We start from the raw sequence: 18,594 nt of genomic DNA, 5'->3' as shown, positions 1-18,594 counted from the left end.
AATGAGCTTTTATTCATTGATGTGCAAGTTAGAAGCTTCTGCCTGATCTTCTGGAAGTTTCATTTATTGTCTTGATTTTTTTTAGCTGTCCAGGGCTCTTTCCCAGTTTTGTATAATCCTAGTAATTGGCCTGGAATGGTTTTCTGGGTTTCTAATGACCCACTGTTGAATGATATCTCTGTGAAAGATACAACATCTGTCTGTTTGGAGTTTCTGATGAACACATCTTTGTATTTCAGTCTGGTTTTCAGATACTAATTTTTTGTTCAGTGCTATTTACAACTATGCAAATGCATTGAAAATCTAAGGGTTCTAACCCACAGGGTTAGAATACATAATTGGTATTCTGCTGTCATTCTGTTCTTTAGATTAGTTTGGTTTGCCCCTACCTTCCTCATGAAGTCTCTTGGCTCCCCTGTTCACACTGTCCTCTCAGCCCAACCTCAGATTGCCAAAATGATTGTTCCAACTTTAGTGACAAATAGAAACTATAGGAGAAACAACACTACTTATGGCTCCCTAAAAGGAGCTTTTATTAATTTCACAGCATTATATTTCCCTTTAGCTGTTGCTTTTTTCTCAAATTAAGTTTGTGATTAGGAAGAAGACTTAATATGTCTTTTGCTGCCGCTGCAGTAAAATGAAACATTACATTATTAAGTGTGTTTACATTTTGTGCTTGAAGTCTTAAGGGCAGTAGGTACGAAATTGCGTGCCACAATAATTTCCTTTCAACATCGTCATTAATATATAATTGCATTCACTGAATTGTGAATTGAGAAAATACATTTGCTTTTCTAATTGTGAAGATTGTGCTGATATCTCTGTTAGCATGAGAGCAGTAACAGCCATTTTTAAAATCCCTTTTGATCATTTCTGACTTCACTACTTCTGTGCTACTGCTGGTGAATACCTGAAAGATGCTTTAGAAGTTTGTGTGGTTTTTTTGCTTTCTCTTCAGTGTCTAATCTATTGGGTTTAAGACCTTAAGAACTCTTTATTTTCTTGTATAGGAAAAACGTAGGACAAAGAATTCACAGCTTTGCAGATACACTCCCCGTGTCTTGAGATGTATGTTAAATACGTTATTGCTGCCTTATAAATGGTTTCATTTTAGGAAGGCCTCTTGATGACTCTGAAATTTTTGTTTCACCATGATCTCTAAAAGCTTTGAATTATGTGACATTATAGAGCATGCAGTGGCAAACCCCAAAGCTGAGTATTTTCAGCAGTCTTGGTACTGTTGTGTGTACATTCCCTCTGCTCGAAGTCTCTGAAAGCCTTCCCCTTGTGAGGTTCCATTCCACATGTGTTATTTACCAGGTTTCTGTGGATTGTTCTGTGCTTGCTCTTAGAGCAGTGATGAGCAGGGATCAGAAAGAAGTTTGGACTATTGAAATATCTGCCCAATGTTTTTTTTTTTCCCCCAAGTAAGATTAATTTTATCTTATTGAGCCCTTACCTATATCTTTAAAGTAGAAATTAAACTTGAACAATGCATTATTATGACACCATAACTTTGGGAGGAAAAAAGCTTCCTTCATTAAAATCCAAAGAAGTTATTAACTGGAATCCAAGATAGTTTTCTTCCTTCTTTTCTCTCCCCTCTTCAAATTATGGCTTGATTGGATTAATTGCTAATTTTGCAATTGCTTCAAAAGAGATGTATCAATTGTCTTTAGAATTGTCAAGACACTTATAAACACTTAAAATGTTTTCTTACAAATAAGTTGTTCTTCTGCTTCAAGTGGTTAATGGGGACATTTGCTTTGGTAAAGAGCAATTGGATTTGTTGATTCTGTCTGTACACAAATAAGAGTTCTCTAAATGAGGGGAACCTCGGAGGCTGAGGTTGCTTATTGCTTTCACTTGCACTTCAGATTTCCTCCATTTACTTTGTACATAAAATATTAAGCAGCCACTTTGCTGGAGAAACAGTTTCAGGTATACCTTAGTTCTGTGGGTTTGACAGCTCTTAGCACCTTCATTTGAATGACTAAAGGTTTGTGATTGCTCTTCAAAACATTTTAATGAAAGTGCTACAAAGCACTAAATGTGTCCTAATTGCCTGGAAACATTGAGGGTTTGTTTTCGTGACTAATGTGTGTAGGAGACTCCAGAACATGTGGATTAATTAGTGCAGTCAGGAATAGGAAGGGAGGATGTAGGCATGGGGATATGAACAGAGAGGGGTAACTGCCTGGCCTGGAGCTTGAAGGGGCTTTTCTGCAGGAGAAGAGCTGTTGTGAAAGTTAACTCTCAGAACTTCCAGGTCTGGACACCAGATTTTAGTGGCAATATTTTCCTCTAGTCTAGTGAAGGGGAGCTGAGGAGTCCTCCCAAGGAGGTGATGCATAATTTGCTGAGAAAGGGATATTAAATGATTTGTAGGTTTCTCGTAGCAAACATGGAGTTCATATGACCAAATCAAACTTAAAGACTCTGTGCTGTATCCCAGAAGTCTGTATGAGCTGTTGTGATTATTGTTATTCGCTGAATTTTCTTGCAGGGTGAGTCCTTCCAGGAACTGAGCTGCTTTTGGACTTGGTGAAGCTTCAGAGATAGACAGGAGTCCTGTGAACCAGAGTTAGGGGAGTTAAAGCAGTTGAGGAGATCAAATATACAAAGAGCATTTTTGAGACTCACTTCAAACATACAGGAAAAGACTGTTACAGGCATTTCATGGCCTTCCTAATCATACAGAAATATTTAAAACAACTAAACTGCCTTTCCAGAAATCTTCTCTTGTTGTCATGTTATTGTTCTGTTCGTTCTTCAGATGCTGTTGTTTTCCTGCCTAGAAAGAAGATTAAAATATTTTTATAAAAGCAGAAAATGAGAATTTCAGAATCTTATTACATTTCCTTGTACATAATATGAAAAAAGATAAGGGACAAAATAAATATTTTATACTTCTGGGAGATTACCTTAAAAAACCCCCAAAAAACAAAACAAAACAAAACAAAAATCCAACAAACCAAACCCCAAAACCCACAAAAACACCTGGAAATTGTTTTTCATAAAAGAGAATTAAGCAGATGTGGACTCCTTTTCTGTGCCTTATTTTCTTGACAAACACTTTAATAAGAATGTTGCTCTCTGGTCTTTGTCAGTTAATTATGTTTTAGTGTAAAACTGAAAATACTGTGCCAAAAATCTGGTAATGTTCCATTTCAATTTAATATGACTTAGTTGAGGCAATCAAACCTGTCATTGTATATTCATACTGAGCTAAATCTGTAAAGAGAAATGTTAATTCAGCAGACTTCCAAAAATAAGTAATTCTGAGTAATTTAGCGTTATAAATGTGGTATTAGTATGGTAGTGTGAATCAAATTTAATTAAACAAAAAGCACTGAAGAACTCGGTCCTTCAAACGTAGTTGATGAAGTGCCTGTTTTTCTCTTTTGTCTTGCACTTCCATACTTAAAATTTAATGTCTGATCTCTAGCTACAATCAAAACTCTTCTTTTGCTGTGCATTTTGAAACATTTTATAGTAGCAATAAGAAGTTGACATTCTGATAAATTATAAATTAATTTTTTTTAGACATTTTCATCTAGTTAGAAAATCTTGGTTTAATGTTACTTTGACAGCTAATTCTCAGTGTGTAACTGTCACAGTTTATACTGAAATAGATCCTTAACCAAGAATAGAGCATTCCTCCAAATCCTGGGAAATGTCAGTTGTGTGCGTTAAAAAAAAAAAGGCATACAAAATAGCTTAAGCTGTTTTCCTCAAAAGTTTAAAAACTGTGACAGTGGGCACTAAAAGTCATTGTATGACTTGGTTGGACATCCTATTAAATTAATTTTTCACTTGATATGAATAGTTTTGTTTCCACCGTTCTTAAATTGCTCCTTTTCAAATTATCTGGGCTTCAAAGGAAGGTAAAGAGCTTTGGTTTCCAGCAGTTTTGTCCCCCTCCTGCCCTACTGAGCTGTAAACTGCTGGACTAATTTGCTTGTTTAGGACTAAAGAAAACCTCATCCAAATTAGGTTTAAATTCAACAGTTTGTTTTTATGAATTTTGCTTAAGGAAGGAGGGTCTCAGGATGGGAAGGTGGAAGAGAGGAAGAACGTTCTGGCTTTTAGCTCCTTGTGCCTTAGCCAGGAGAAGGGAACTGAAGGCAGTGATTTGCTCCTTCATTTTGGAAGCCAAAAAGGAAAACAATTTTTTCATTTGTTCATGTGAATTTTATGATTACAAAGCACATGAATCAGTTCTGATAACACACTGCCCTGAATTGGGCCATTCTGGGCCCCTTTACAGGTTTTTGCATGGCTGGTGCACATGAGGTGTGGGGTTTTTGGGGGGTCCATGGGCTGTGTTACTCCATGGAGAAGGAAGCTGCCTGCAGGTTTGCGGAGCAAACATAGTGGCAGTGCTCAGCTTTTCAGAAAGAGAGTCCTGGCTCTGTTTGGGACAGGGTTTCAAACTTCCCTCAATGAGCCATGGTGATTCCAGTCGTGTTGGAAAGCTGTCTTGTCACAAAGAGCCTCTTAAAGCAGCATTCCTTGGCTTTCCAATACTGGTTTTGGTATCAACTGTTCCATAGGGAATGGACAGAGCTTAGCAAAAATTATAGTCATCAGCCAAGGCTCTCAAGGCCAGAACATGTTGCTGTGTGTTGGGATGCTGACAAATTTCTCTTTCCATGGCATTGTTTGCAGAAACTCGTGCAATGAGAGGGCTGGTTACAGCTGGTTGCTGTTTTGCAGTGCTTTGGGACTTGACCAATTCTCTTCAAATTGAAAGCTTTCTTTGATTTAATTTTATTGTGCATTCAGCATCTTTCCTCTGCTTGGATCTGTGGAAATTTGGCTTTAGCTAAACTGCTGATGCTCAGGATAGGGTGTAGACCTTGGAACCAGCCTTTGAAACCTCTCAATTAGGGTGTGGGGCAGAAGAGTGCATGCAAAGGTGTCTTTGGCTCTGATCACCTGACATGATTTAGTGTTAAAGAAAGTGAACTTTTCTTTACTGGGGATTAATACCCTGGATTTTGTTTTCTGTTACATATCTATGCTGCTCCACTTAGAAAGAAATAAAATAATAAAAGCTATTTAATGCCAATAAAACATTGTCCAGAACTAAGTGTAAACCTAGAGCTGCCAATTGCTGCAACTGAGATTGGAAGCTGATTGTTGGTTTGAATGGCTGAACAGATGAGGATGATTGTTTTTTATTGGAAATTGGTCAGGAGCTGTCATTACTAGAAATCTGTGGCTTTTATAGTACTCTCTCATTTTACTACTGGATTAATTTCAGTTCCTGATCTCAGTCCTAATAGATTATGGTATGAGTTTCGAAAAAAAAGAGAAAAAAATCAAGGCAGATACACTTTTTTGTATGTTAAAAAAAAAAAAAAAAAAATCTATGAAATTATTTCATTGATGCAGGGACCAAACACTGGTGCTGGGGGCTGGCACTCAACATGACCAGAGAGCTGCCTGATACTAACTATGCTTATGATAAATCTGCGGTATTTGGGTGATTTATTAAAAGCTTAAAACTGCATTTTTCAGAGCCTTGTTGACTTGGTATTACATTGTACAAAGATTTTTCCTGTGTAAATCATTGAATCTGCTTACAGCTGCTTTTTGCCAAGCAGACTAAGTGTGCCCAGTCCATTTCCCTGGTGTTCCCTCTAATTCCCAGCCATTGGCAGCTCTCACTAGTAAGAGCTGGTGAACTGCTCAAGTTAAGGATACCTTCAGGCTCAGCTACAAAACTTTGAAATGTTATTTAATGCTGCAACACGTTTGAAAATTCAGGTGCATGTTGGCTTAATATTGACTTGTCTCTGCTAACAGAATTTTATTTTCAGATGTTTTAGCCAAGCCATCTCCAGGTCATGTCTTGGTTTCTTATATTCCCCTGGCTAGTGAGTGTGATGTCTTGTCCTGACTGATTTCTTTGCTGCAATCCATGCCTCTGCTGTCTGATGGGAGAACACTTCCATCTGTTTAATTGTATATTGATTTGGATGTAACACAAGTGCTACTAGAGGCCTCAAAATTTTCTGCTGAGGAAGGATAAAGGTTTGTAATTCTGGAAGTGAAATGCAGGAATCTTTCAGCTGGGACTGCCAAAATTGAATCCTATCTGCACCAACTCAGCGTTTAACTAATTTTCACTCAGCTGGAAGTGACAGATGATTAAAGAGAAAAAAGTGATGCCTTTTTTTTTGATGTGAGTAGTTGCCTGAAAAAACATTTTTGTCAGAGAAAGGGCTTCTCTAGTCCTAGATCCAGTCAGAATCCAATGATCAAGCTCGAGGCAGCTGAACCTGTTCAGTTTTTGGAGTGGCAGTGGCCTCGTTGCTGTATTTCAGTACTGTAGACTCACGTCTACTTTCATCTGCCCGCAGCAGTGGAACCTTGCCTTGCATTCTGGGGGACACGACAGATTGTGTTTCTGCAGATTTCACTGCTGCAAAACTGACTTTCCACTTGCTCCCCATGAAAAGCCCTTTCAGGTCTGGGTTACTCTTCCCCCTTGTGGGTGGTGCATCTTGGTACAGCAAAGGGATTTACCCAGATCATTCAGGGATGCCCTTTCCAGCTTCCTTTCCTTTGGGAAGTATGATAGAGATGCTTCTGTTTTAGGGAAAACCTTTCTGATGGCTCAAGACAAATTTTTATTTTTACAACTTAAAGAGAGGCCTCTGAAATAGCAGTTTCCTCCTGCAGAGGTGGTTGATGTGGTCTCTGGAACTGCTAGACTGGAGTTACCTTGATCCCATTCCATTACCTTTAAGCATTTGTCATTGGATTTGATGAAAAAAGAAACCTATTTCTGACAACTGCGGAGCCGTTGCTAGCGGGTCTGCAGAAATCTCTGATCTCTTTGACGAGAAAAGGTTATCAGTGACATCTGAAGTGGTACCCAGAGCTGAGGGATTCTGGTTTTTTCTCCTGTTGCTCTGGAGTCATGGTGTGTGTGAAGGACTCTGAAGTCAGCACACTGGTAACTCTGTGGGAACACTGCTTTGAGTCACCTGTGATGTACCTGAACATCTCCCCTCTCAGAGGGTGTTCAGCAGTTGCCTGTTGTTGAATTGTGCAGTCTGCATTTAGATTTATTTCCTCCTTTTCGTACCCTCTTACTACTAATCCTGTGCTCATGCTGTGGTGGCTTTAGATTTTATGTGAGCTGTACAGGCTGCAGCTCTGTGTTGTTCTAAGGGACTGCAGCAGGTTTGGCCCCAGGAAATCGCCTTGGCTGCTTTTGGTGAGACTTGTTTTGTGGCTGTGTACGGAATACAGATTTGCAGTCAATGTTTCGTTAAAAGTTTTTGTTTTGTTTTAATTGTGTAGGACACCTGATGATCTCTCGAGGCAAATTGTGGCCCTGCAGCAGCGGGAGCTTGCCCTGAAAGAGCAGAATTCCACCTTCATGAACAGGTGAGTGATCCAGGAGGGGATGCTGGTAGCAAGACCCTGCTATGTTAAAGCACAGGTAAAGGAAACAAGGACTGAGAGAACAAACTGAGAGACCAGCTCTTTATATTTTCTTGATGCTCCATGGAGCCTTCTGTGCCACCTTCTGTTCTTTCCCATGTTGATAAAGGGCTTTCTGCTTACTGAAGCCCTTGCAGGAGGAAAAAGATGAATAATGGTGAGTGATGCATTGAAGAGTTAATCAAGCTTTATGTTATGAGCTACAATGTTTGCAAGGGGAAGTGAGTTGCTTTCCCCAGACCATTTCATCTGGAAGGGAAATGTCACAAAGCAAACTGTGCCAAGTATCCCTCTGGGTATGGGAAAGGGAGTAGGAGCTCTGGGGTCTGTGATTTGACTGCTAAAAGGACCAGGTTGTAGAGATGGTGAAGGAAAAGGATGTTTGCAGTTTTGGTGGCCAAGTACTGCCAGGCTTTGAGAGGAGCAGTCTGTTCATGGAGTAAGATGCATTTGAAACATGAGGGTCTTTAAACCATTGCTCTCCTGTGGGAGTAGATATGTAATGGGGAAATGAATTTGCTAAACCTTCCAGAAGAAGAAAGAGCTAAACTTTCCAGACTCTACTGGTTCCACAGCCTTTCTGAACACAGTTGCACAGCATGCCAGTGCTGCTCGCCTTCAGTGCACATCTTGCTTTCCTCCCTGTTTAATTCCAGACATTAGGAGACTTCTGTTAAAGCCATTCTTGTTAGAAGCAATACCTCTGTCTTTCAAAAAGACCCTGGACTGCTGGCATTGCAGGGTTGTAGCTGCCTTGGCTGAGCAACAGGAATGTGGAGAATTTCAACCTTTGGTGTAAAAATGCTGAATGTAAAGCAGTCAATATGTGTTGAACTCTGGGTGGGCACACTTAGCTTGTCCTGGGTAGCATTTCTTGATGTGTCTCCTGAGGAAGGTCCTGCATTTTGGTTCAAGAGATGATTGTGTTTTGGTCTCTGCCTTCCTAATGATGGGCAGGATTCAAGCAGGGTGTTAAAAACTTTGGCTGTGCTGCTGCTGGTAATGAAACTGTTTAGTCACTTGTAAAATGGTTAGCTAAGTGTGAATTCCCAGGAGTGAGCCAGCCAAATTGTTGTGTGTTTTTTGCTGTGAATTTTACAGGGGAGGAAAAAAAAATCTTACCAATATAAAAAAGATATTCTGTATATTAAAAATAAACCAAGCAAACCCTCAAACCCACAACTGATTTAATGATCAAATAAAAGAATGATGGTAGTGTTTGAGTTACTCATTTGGGTTTGTTCTTTTCTTTTTTTTTAGGCTGCTTTTCACAGCCTCTCAGAGAAGTTCTTTTTCTAAATTTATTAATGGCCAAGGGAACCATCTGTTGAAAAAGCAGCTTATTGGTAGTGCCTGTTCATCTAGACATAATTGTGCCAATTTAGTTTAAAAATAAAAACATGATTAAAATTACTTTTTGATTTCACGTTAAATGGGCTGTAAACCTGCTCAAATTAAAATTCTAACATTTTCCTGATGCAATGCTGTGTGTCATTTCTGAAACTGATAATTTTGACTTTCATCTATCACATACCTTATTCTGTCTTAAAGAAAAGGCAATAAGATAAATTTTTAAAAACCTTTCATTACAGGTGATTTGAAAGTTCCCAGCAGAAGGTTTTGAGGTTTTGGAAATAAAACCTTGTAAAGGAAGCAAACCTAATTTTCTCTCCATAAATCTTTTCCAGATTTAGCTCATGGTCTTCTCTTTTATTTGTTTCAAAATTGTCTTCAGAATTGTCTCTGTATTAGAGTAACTTAATATGTGATCATGCCTCCCTCTAGTGATGGACCCCAGCACTTTTTCAACTTTCTATTGTTTTTTTTTTCAGCCACAGGTTCTTTTGCCCTTAGTTGAAATATGTTGTCTTTGGTGCTGGTAGCGCAATATTTGATTTACAAAGTCAGTGATTATGTATGTGTAGAGCAATGTGCAGTACAAACACCACAAAATTTGTGTCTACACTAAGAACTTTAAGTTTTCTCCATTAAAATTAATGAATTGGCAGATGCTTAAGAAAACATCATCACAAGTTGGCGTCTGAATTTATTCTTACGGCAGTGAAGGAGAGAATCAGTTAGTCCTGGCTCCCCTGTTGCTGCAGTGCAAAACTTTGTTTAGTAGAAGAGATTTTTGAGTGTCATGGTAAAGAGCATTATATGGTCCCCTTCCCTGCCTGGCAGATATTGAGTCTTTGTGCAGTGGGTTTGTGTGTGCTCATCACCAAGCTTTTAAAAACAGGCAGGAGAATGCCTGCAGGGTGGGAGGGGTTTGCAAGCTGATTATTCTCCCTCTGTCTTTACACTGCAATCATCTTTGTATTGCCAGTGATGCTTTCCCACACTGTTCAGTGACTGGGACTTGCCAGCTGCTATTTCTACTTCCAGTGTCCTGTAGTTGATCTAGAGTGGGGAGTTGTGATTGATGAACACCTTTTCTAAATGGCTTCACTGAACAGAAAATATATTTTTTCTCATTTTTGCATTCTTGACCTGCTTTCCATTTATTACTGTGCATTTTTTAGAGCCAGTGTTTGTGTAATTAAAAAGGCAGTAGAGATGACCCACCACAGAGATAGCATCACTGCAAACCCACCTTTGCAGTGGTATTTCCCTGTGTGGGGATCTGCAATCTGTGTTTGTGTAGCCTGTGCAATTTCCAGTGTCCCCAGGCCTCCCAGAGATCAAATGATGATGCATATCCTATTTGTTCCATCACTCACATGGACGCTTTTAGACACAGAACCACAGGACTGAATTTCCTGAGCAGTAGGTTTAAATCAATTTCTTTTAACAGTGATTGTTTACACGTCTGAGTTGTGTAGACTCCCTCAGAGCTTGCTATTTTTGCTAAGGGGAGAAAACCTTCCTGTGGTGCCAGCATGGAGCAAGAGGAGAGGGTCACTTTACAAACACATGGGCAGCAACTCAGTTCTCTTGGCAACTTCAGGGTGGCTGAGTAATGTAGCTGAAAGTGCCATTAATCGTGCGTGATGGACTCTCGGTGCTGCTCTGGAGTGTGTTGCTAGAAGTCATATAAATAGAGTAAATTACACTTTCAGCAGCAGCAGCAGGAAGTGTCGTGGAGCTTTTTAACTGCAGAGCAAAGATAACAATCCAAAGGTTCAAAAGCTCAAAACAAGATTGCTCAGGGCCACTTTGATAGCAAGAATTGTACCTGCTCTGCTGTTTAGGAAGAGGTGATGGAAGGAAGGTGTTTAATTAGTGAGTCAGTTTAATCATGCAGCCACCAATTACTTAAAGCTCATTTTCTCCCCAGCTGTGACTGCTGTAGGTGTGGTACACTGAAATGTGTTGATGGTTGTAGTTTGGAATATGGAAAGTCAGCCAAGTGGTTCATAAGCTTTTCTCTTATGGAGAAATGATGTAGAAGTTATACTATTTTTTAAAGTGAGAAAAGCTGCATATTTATTGTGCCTATTGGTCTCTCTGGAGAGATTTCCTCAAACAATCCTGGCAAAGTATTCTAGAATTGGAAATGTTCTATGAGATGGCTCACTTGATGGAATGATGCTGCTTTATGGCTTGAGCTTTGCTGCATTTCTGAAAGACAGGCTATGAAAATGGTTCATTGTGGCACCTCTCAAAGTGATCATTCCTACTTTTGCTCTTGTGCCCTAAGGACAGTACTGACTTTGGACCTTGAGTTGTCTTGTGGAAAGTCAAATACAAGGAAACACATATGTGAAGTTGGTTCTGGGCAGGATGAAGGACACAAGGGAAAATGGAAGAGCAGTAAATCCTTGGTTCTGGTGTTGAGGTTGCAGAGCTGATGGCTTATTCCCATCACCTCATGTCAGAAACCCAGCCATGTGTTTTGACATATTGTTTCTTATGGGAAAAGGGACACAGAGAATGTGTTGGAAGAAGGATTTTCCTATTGCAAGTGCACGGAGTTCTGTTAAGAGACATCCTACCTTTATTCCTATAAATCATGTAAAACTGATTTACCCAAACATCCTGCTGTGTGTGTTGTTGCTTAAAATGAAATAAAACCCCAAACTGTTGAAGACCAGGGAATGTAGATTGCAAACTGAACAGAAAATGCTTTAGACTTGGGCAGCAGGGATTTTTTTTTAATAAAAAAAAATGAATGAGTGATGATAAGCCCAAAACTGTCCATCTTCATAAGTGCTGTTAGCTCAGAAGTGTTGTAAATCTAGTGCCCAGCCTCTCTTTTCCTTGGATGTCCCAATGAATGTCAGTCACAAAAACAAATAGAGCCTGTCAGACTTCTTCCCCTGATCTTCTGGAAAGTTGGACAGAAGTTTAATTACAGTGAAGTGTCTTTTATCTGACAGAGGGAGAAGTGCTAGCTTTTTAATAGGCTTTATAAGTTATTTTGTGATCAAAAGAAGCACTTAATGTCTAATATAGGTCTAGGTAGGGATTTTTTTTTCTTCCTTTGTTCATCTGTATGGCACATTGCACCTTGATTTATACGTGGAGGTGTCTGTGTACCTAATATCAGACAAATGTTTATTCATAGTGCTTCAGGGCAATATTAACTGCTGGCAGGTTCTGCATTCATTTTACAGAGTGAGATGATGAAGAAATGACTGTAGATGGTGCTTTTCCTTTTCTCCAAAATGGATCTTTTCCTGCACTTCTATACCAGAAGGTACTCGATAGTGTCTCATTAAGTGACCAATCTGCATATTCATATAGTAAGTTTCTAGAGCAACATCTGGTTATTCATGACTCTAATTAGGTAGATGCAAAACTTCCCTATTTTTTTTCCTATCACAGAGTTAGCAGAATATAGGAAGGCAAAAAATAATTTAGCCAAGACATTGACTTATGCTTCCAATTTGAAAAACGTGGGATTTTGCCCAGACCTTTGCTTTTCATGATTGTGCCATTTTTAGTCTGATTTCCTGAGGAAGTGATGCTTATTACTGTGCTTTGTGTGTGTATGTAGATGAGATTTGTCTGTGCCTACCCTACACTTTTGAACTTGCAAGTTGTGTTCTGTCAAGCTTGGCAGATGGTGGAGGTCTCAAAAATAATGAATTCCAGCAAGTTTCAGGCAGTCAGATATCCATCTCCAGGAGGAGATCTCCATCCTGAGGCCATGCCCTGAGGTCATGTCAGGAATCAGAGCCCTGCAAGCAAGCAGACCCTTGGGAATGTCCCATTGTCAGGAAGGCTCCTCTGGAGATCAGGCAGACTGAGGGACCTCTGTCCTCACACCCTGGCAGCAGCACAGTCCATCATTTTTGCTACTCCATGCTTTCCAAAGGCTCATGGCACTTAAGAGTACCATGGTAATGCTGGTGTCATTTTCATGCTTTTCATGTTTCATGTCATTCTGGTATGAGAAAAGTACCCTGCTTGAGTCAGGAGTCACCTTTTGAGAAAGAAATTCATGGGAAATGAGGAACTTTGGTTCTGGAGCTCATGGAACATTCTCTCTGTATTTAAAAAGAAAATATGTAGAAAAAGCCAAAAAAAAAGCAGCCTAGAGGGGATAGACAAAGCTATAATGGTACCATCGTCTCTGCCTGGAGCTCTGTGGAGACTGTAGAGTGCAAAACCAGTACAAATATTAGTACTTGATTTCTTACCTTTTATTTGACTGTGTTTCTGGGAGAACATTCAAGAATAATCTGTGAGAGCACTCTGTTCAGTGCTCTGATCACTTGTAATTATTAAAAAAAAATTGTAGAAGCTATTTAACTGTATTCTTAATAATTCTTCTTATTCCAGGGTCATGATTGACCCTGGGTGTTCCTACCAATGTCCCTGATGTCTGTGCATGTCTTCATTACTGGAATGAACAATAGATTTCATTTGTTAGTGCTCATCTGGAGATGCTGATTCAGCATTCCCTTGGTAGCAGTGGGCATTATTGACCAGAAAAATGTGTAAAAATAACCAGCTAATTTGGTAGGAAGCACAGGCTGTTCTTGGTAGTGTGTGGTACAGCAGACACCGTGTTTGGAGCTGCACTGTAAAAGTTAGGGAAGGAGAAATCTGCCTTGCATCTCTCCTGTGCATGACTCACATCTACACTATAAATCTTTCACTTCTGCAAGATGAAAATTCCTAAAAATTCTAGATGAAATAGATGTATCTTAATACTAGTGCAGAGTTCTCAGAAACCTGAATGAATATTTAGATATTGAAGTAATTAGAAGTCAAAACTTATCTATTTTCATTATTCTTATTCTTTCCTTCTTAGCAGAGGGATGCTATGATCAAATTAATGATTTACAAGAGGCTGATGGGCAAAGGAAGAGTGCCCCACATCCATGTTATATTTGTGATATGAATACAAAGGGAGGAATTGTAATCTCAGCTGTGCAGTAGGCAGCAGTACAGAAATATTCTACTTTGAAACCAGTAGTATTATGTAAAACCATATATTCAGCCTGCTGCCAAGCTTTGTATAGAGCTCTGGGAATTGTAGTGCTGTAAGATTTCCAGTTCTTAGGGATTTGTCTTTTATTGCCTTTGCAATGTGGCAGTATGCCTTGAAAATTTGATGTGTGTTGGAAAGAGCAGGACTGGTCAGTTTGGTGATATCTTTGGAATCAGTGTTGAAGTCACCAGGGTGGTTCCATAAATGAGGAAGATGAATGGAGCCCAAGAAGTCTGGACTCACTTTCTGGAATGTTTTCCTGGGTGCTGAGTCACTTTATCCAGTGACTTGAGTTTCTCACATTCTCACCTCATGAATGAAAGCAAACATAAGGCAAATAAAACACATTAATTCCTATCTATCCATACATTTTAAGAATTTTTTTACTCCTTTCTCCCCCAAATACACATCTGTTTTTTCCCATACAGTATCTTAAAGTGACAGTAGTGACCATGGCTCCTGGACTGTGTGTTTCATGAGAAGACATCAACAGTCAAACAAGGCTGTGTTTAACAGTTTTGTCTCTTAATTTGTAGTGCTAGAACTGCAATACAGCTTTCCTGAGCAGTCATGGGAAGCCAGAGGAAGATTGGTGGCAGAATGCAGAATGAATTTTCTGTCTCTTTATACTCATTTATTCGAACACCTACTGTAGTTGCTGTAATAACAGGAGTTTCAAAGACTATGGATTTTTCTAAAGTACTTTATGGTACTGTTGATATTGTTTATTTTGGGCAGATTGATGAGGACAGCTAGAACACACTGAGACATTTTACCAAGGTAAATGTGAATTCTATAGGATTTTTTAACCTGCTGTAAAGTGGTGTCAGTTCAAATACTGCACAGAATATGGTTATGTCTGAAAAATAGATTGGCCTGGGATGTCTCAATCAGTTGATCATATCTGCATGTACACTTTGTTCAGCTCCATAACTAACTGCTTCTTGAACAATTTCTCATCTGGATCACATCCTCTAAACTGCCTGCTGCCTTCAGGCTGCTGTTATTGGTATTTTCATTATGTGTTTAATATTCTTTGTGGCTGCTTGTGTGCACATGTGAACGTACAGAGCAAAATACTGAAGGTATATCACTGGTGGTGGTGGGAAGGCATTTTTAATTAACCATAAATATTCTCCTACTGTCAAAGTTTTATCATCTATACAAAAGACATACTGCTTGGAAAGTTTATTCAAGAAGTGAGCTGCTTGTCTTTTTTAGCTGTGTAAGGCAAAAAAAAAACCAACTTGTCATAAATTGCAGTCAACCCCCCTCCCAAAAAGCAGCTTTCTCTTGCTGCTCTGAAAGTTAAATGACTAATGTGCATAATTTATTTGAGCATCTGTGCTAAAAACTTGCATACCAAGTTTTAGTTCAATGTGATCAACAATGGCGAAAATTAGGATTTATCATGGAAATGCTGACGGATGTGAACATGTGTAGGCTAAACCGGTGCCTGACAAACCTTCTTATTGTGCAATGCTAATGGTGAAACACAGTTTTTTCTGCTGTAATTGCATTTCACCCCCTCGGCTGCTTAATTTGCTCCTTTTCAAAATTCGGTGGTTTTAGCTGCACTTCATATTTGGATTCCTGCTTTTTCTGGAGTCTGCATAAAACCTCCTAAGTTGTCTTGTGATATTTCTAAGCGTAAGATACCCTGAGCTGCCTGGCTGAGCATCAACATCCGAGCTCGGGCTGGGGCTTTGCAGTAACTGGCTGAGAACAGGAGATGGTGCCGGCAGCCTTGGCAGCTGCTCTGCCTTCCCTCCCCTCCTCCTCCACCTCCTCTGCCTTGCACAGCCAGGCTGCTGTCACCAGCTTTATAAATTCTGGAGCCAATTAGCTAAAAAATGTTACAAGTGAAAGGAAAGAGAAGAAGCTGTAGAACATCTTGATGTGAATATGCCTGTTTCAGAAACTCTTCCTGTGGAGAGCTTGAATCACAGAATCACAGAATGGTTTGGCTTGGAAAGGACCATAAAAATTATGTTTCCTGCCCACTGCCATGGGCAGGGATGCCACTTGCTAGACCAGGTTGCTCAGGGTCCCATCCAACCTGGCCTTGAACACTTCCAGGGATGAGACATCCACTGCCTCTCTGGGCAGCCTGTTCCAGTGCTTTATGACCCTCTGAGTAAAGAATTTCTTCCTAACATTTGATCTAAACCTGCCCTGTGTCAGTTTAAACCATTGCCCTAGGTCTGATCACTTTCTGCCTGTATAAAAAGTTCCTCTTGCTCCTTTTCATAAGCCTCTTTTGAGGGCCACAAGAAGAGAAGGCACCCAGAGCCTTCTCTTCTCCAGGCTGAACAAGCCCAGCTCTCTCAGCCTGTCTTTGTAGGAGAGGTGCTCCAACCCTGGGGGCATCTTCCTGCCCAGCTGTACCTTCTGCTGCAGCTCTGCTGCAGCTTTTGGTGAAGCATCAGATACATTTGAGGCATCTGGTTAAGGAAGGAGAAGTTGGTTTGGAGGAGTCAAGGCAAGGCCTTCTTAGGAAATTGTGCTGATAGTCTTATATTAGATATTAGATAGATATTAGATATGTTAGATATTGGAAAGATCTTTCCTTGCTGGTGCTTCCTCCTTTCTCCAGCCTCATCCACAAGATTTCTTGTTGAAGGAAAATGATTGAAAAAGAATTGTTTTGTTGATATTCAAAGTCAGACCGATTACTTAGTTCTTGCATGGGGATCAGGGAAGGGAAATGTGTCTATAATCAGTTCCTCTCTGTCTCTCTTTGAAACAGTATTTGGTATGTTTTCAGGCAGTAGTGTCTCAGCCATGCCCTGCTGTTCAGAAGAAATGCTGACAATTTCTCAGTGAAGTCATTCTGTTGCAGGAACGTGTCCCTCAGGAAGTAGAGGGGATGGAGTTAGAGATTAGTTAGTTAGAGAAGAGGTACATCCTACTGGTCCAGTTATTTTGTTGCTGGTGACTTGTTTTTGTTTTGTTTTTCCCTTAAACTGTGGTGGGATGTGACATTCAGAGGGCCTGTTGGGGCTGGATGTGTGGTCAGAAAGAAGGTTGGGGCATGGTGCTTTGTTAGAGTTCAGAACAGTGTTCCAGCAAAATGTAATTTCTTTGTCATATTTTATGTATGGGCTGTTTTTGCATATTTTCAATATTTAAAACAATGTCCATATTCATAACTTAAAATATGTTCTTACTGTTAAGAGATGGAAATCAGTAACAAAAAATGCATACAAAAAAAATCCCATCAAAACCCCCACAACAAACCCCCAAGCGTTCCTTTTATTCAGGCAACAACAATCAAATTCTTATGACTGGAATAACTACTGAAGAGGCTCTCTGTTTCTCAGCCAGAGAAAGCTTTTGAAATATTTATGGAAATAAACCAAAATGTGTCCCTTTCTGACTGTACAAATAAGAGATTATCAGATCTAGCCCATGGCAGTTGCAGTACATAGAGTCCAAAGCATCTACAGCTAATAACATAGAGTGTATGCTTTAAAAAAAGCTGTGAGTTTTTTTTTTAATGGGACTCTACTGACAAAGCAGCACATTTTCATGGATTATCCTAATGAAAATTCCCTCTTTGTGCACTTTGCATTGGAGGTAAACATTATCGAGACAATACTGTAATTGACCTTTTAAAACCAAGAGTATCATTTATGTTGATGCATCTTTATCTACTCAAAGAGCAAGACTGAAGTCACTTTGTAGCTCTTTCTGTGGTAGCTGGGAGTGTGGAGCAGGGCTGCTTCCATCCCCTCCTGTTGAATCCTGTGCCAACAGGGATAGAATTGCAGCACGGGTTGTCCGGCTGTGTCACACTCCAGATTTACTGAGTTGAACTTGCTCATCTGGGTCTTACACCTTGCTTTTCACTCTACAAATCTTGCTCTGGTGTGAGAATTGCAGCTTGTTGAAGTCAGAGTGCATTTTGATGATTCACAGAAGAGTCAGCGGAGCCAGGTTTGTAAGGAGAAGTGATACCTTTTATTAGCCCGTGATAGGATTAGCAGACAGACACGTGTGTGGGCACACAGCCAACGCTCACATCTGATGGAGAGGGAAAAACCTTCCAGCTGAATGCAGGTTGAGAACAATTGCTCTGAGTTTAACTTGATTAGTCAATTGGACAATTTGAGAGAGCAGGTGGTGAGCACACTTGGGACAGGAATCAGAGGAGATGGAAGGGCTGTTAGCACCCATGAGGAGGAGACTGTCCAATTCTGATAGCATGGTTTGGGTCCTTGGGGAAAACAACAATCAGTAGAATGAACTTTCTCCTTACCGAAGGGACTTGGAAGCAAATAGTGTATGTCATGTTTTTGTTGGAACCACATTCCAGTAAATCCTGTGCTTCACTGACTCAGCACTGGGGTGTCAGCCTTGCAGTTAAGGGTCTAGAACTTCAATTTTATATTACCCAAAACCACTGTTTTCTAAACTGTCAATAAAATAATTTTGCTATATTGTTTGACTTATCTCCTCTGGGCACTTGGGTGCAGCAGCAAGTCTGAACTGCCAATACAGTGACTGCTGAATGAGTTTTGCTTTGTTCGTCCAAACACTTTCTAGGATCAAGTCATTGTTCCCTGAGCCCTGCTCCAAGTGCAATGGGCTCTGCTTCTGCTGACTCTGGGAAAGGCCAGATGCAGATACCAAGTGGGATGTTGGTGCTCATGGCAAAATCTATTGTCAATTTTGGACTTAACAGCAGTGTAATTAACTTGTTTATTTTACTGTGTCCTGTTAATACATGTGCACCTGCT

General features: G+C 40.0%; 1 protein-coding gene across 3 annotated transcripts in view; it reads left to right on the top strand.

The window, feature by feature from the left end:
- The window catches only part of MAD1L1 (mitotic arrest deficient 1 like 1), a 346,102-nt gene that overhangs the window by 27,698 nt on the left and 299,810 nt on the right, over window positions 1-18,594 (top strand). For all 3 annotated transcript variants that reach the window (XM_005523001.3, XM_088064343.1, XM_014252480.2), the window contains exon 10: window positions 7,324-7,410. In XM_005523001.3, coding sequence (XP_005523058.2) covers window positions 7,324-7,410 — 87 coding nt within the window. The remainder of the gene's footprint in view (window positions 1-7,323; window positions 7,411-18,594) is intronic.

This window comes from Pseudopodoces humilis, chromosome 18 (assembly GCF_049639895.1).
Source record: "Pseudopodoces humilis isolate 2021_Gansu_Grassland_sample_001 chromosome 18, ASM4963989v1, whole genome shotgun sequence".
Taxonomy (NCBI): domain Eukaryota; kingdom Metazoa; phylum Chordata; class Aves; order Passeriformes; family Paridae; genus Pseudopodoces; species Pseudopodoces humilis.
Note: the sequence above shows the minus strand (reverse complement) of the source record. Positions and strands in the feature narration are given on the sequence as shown.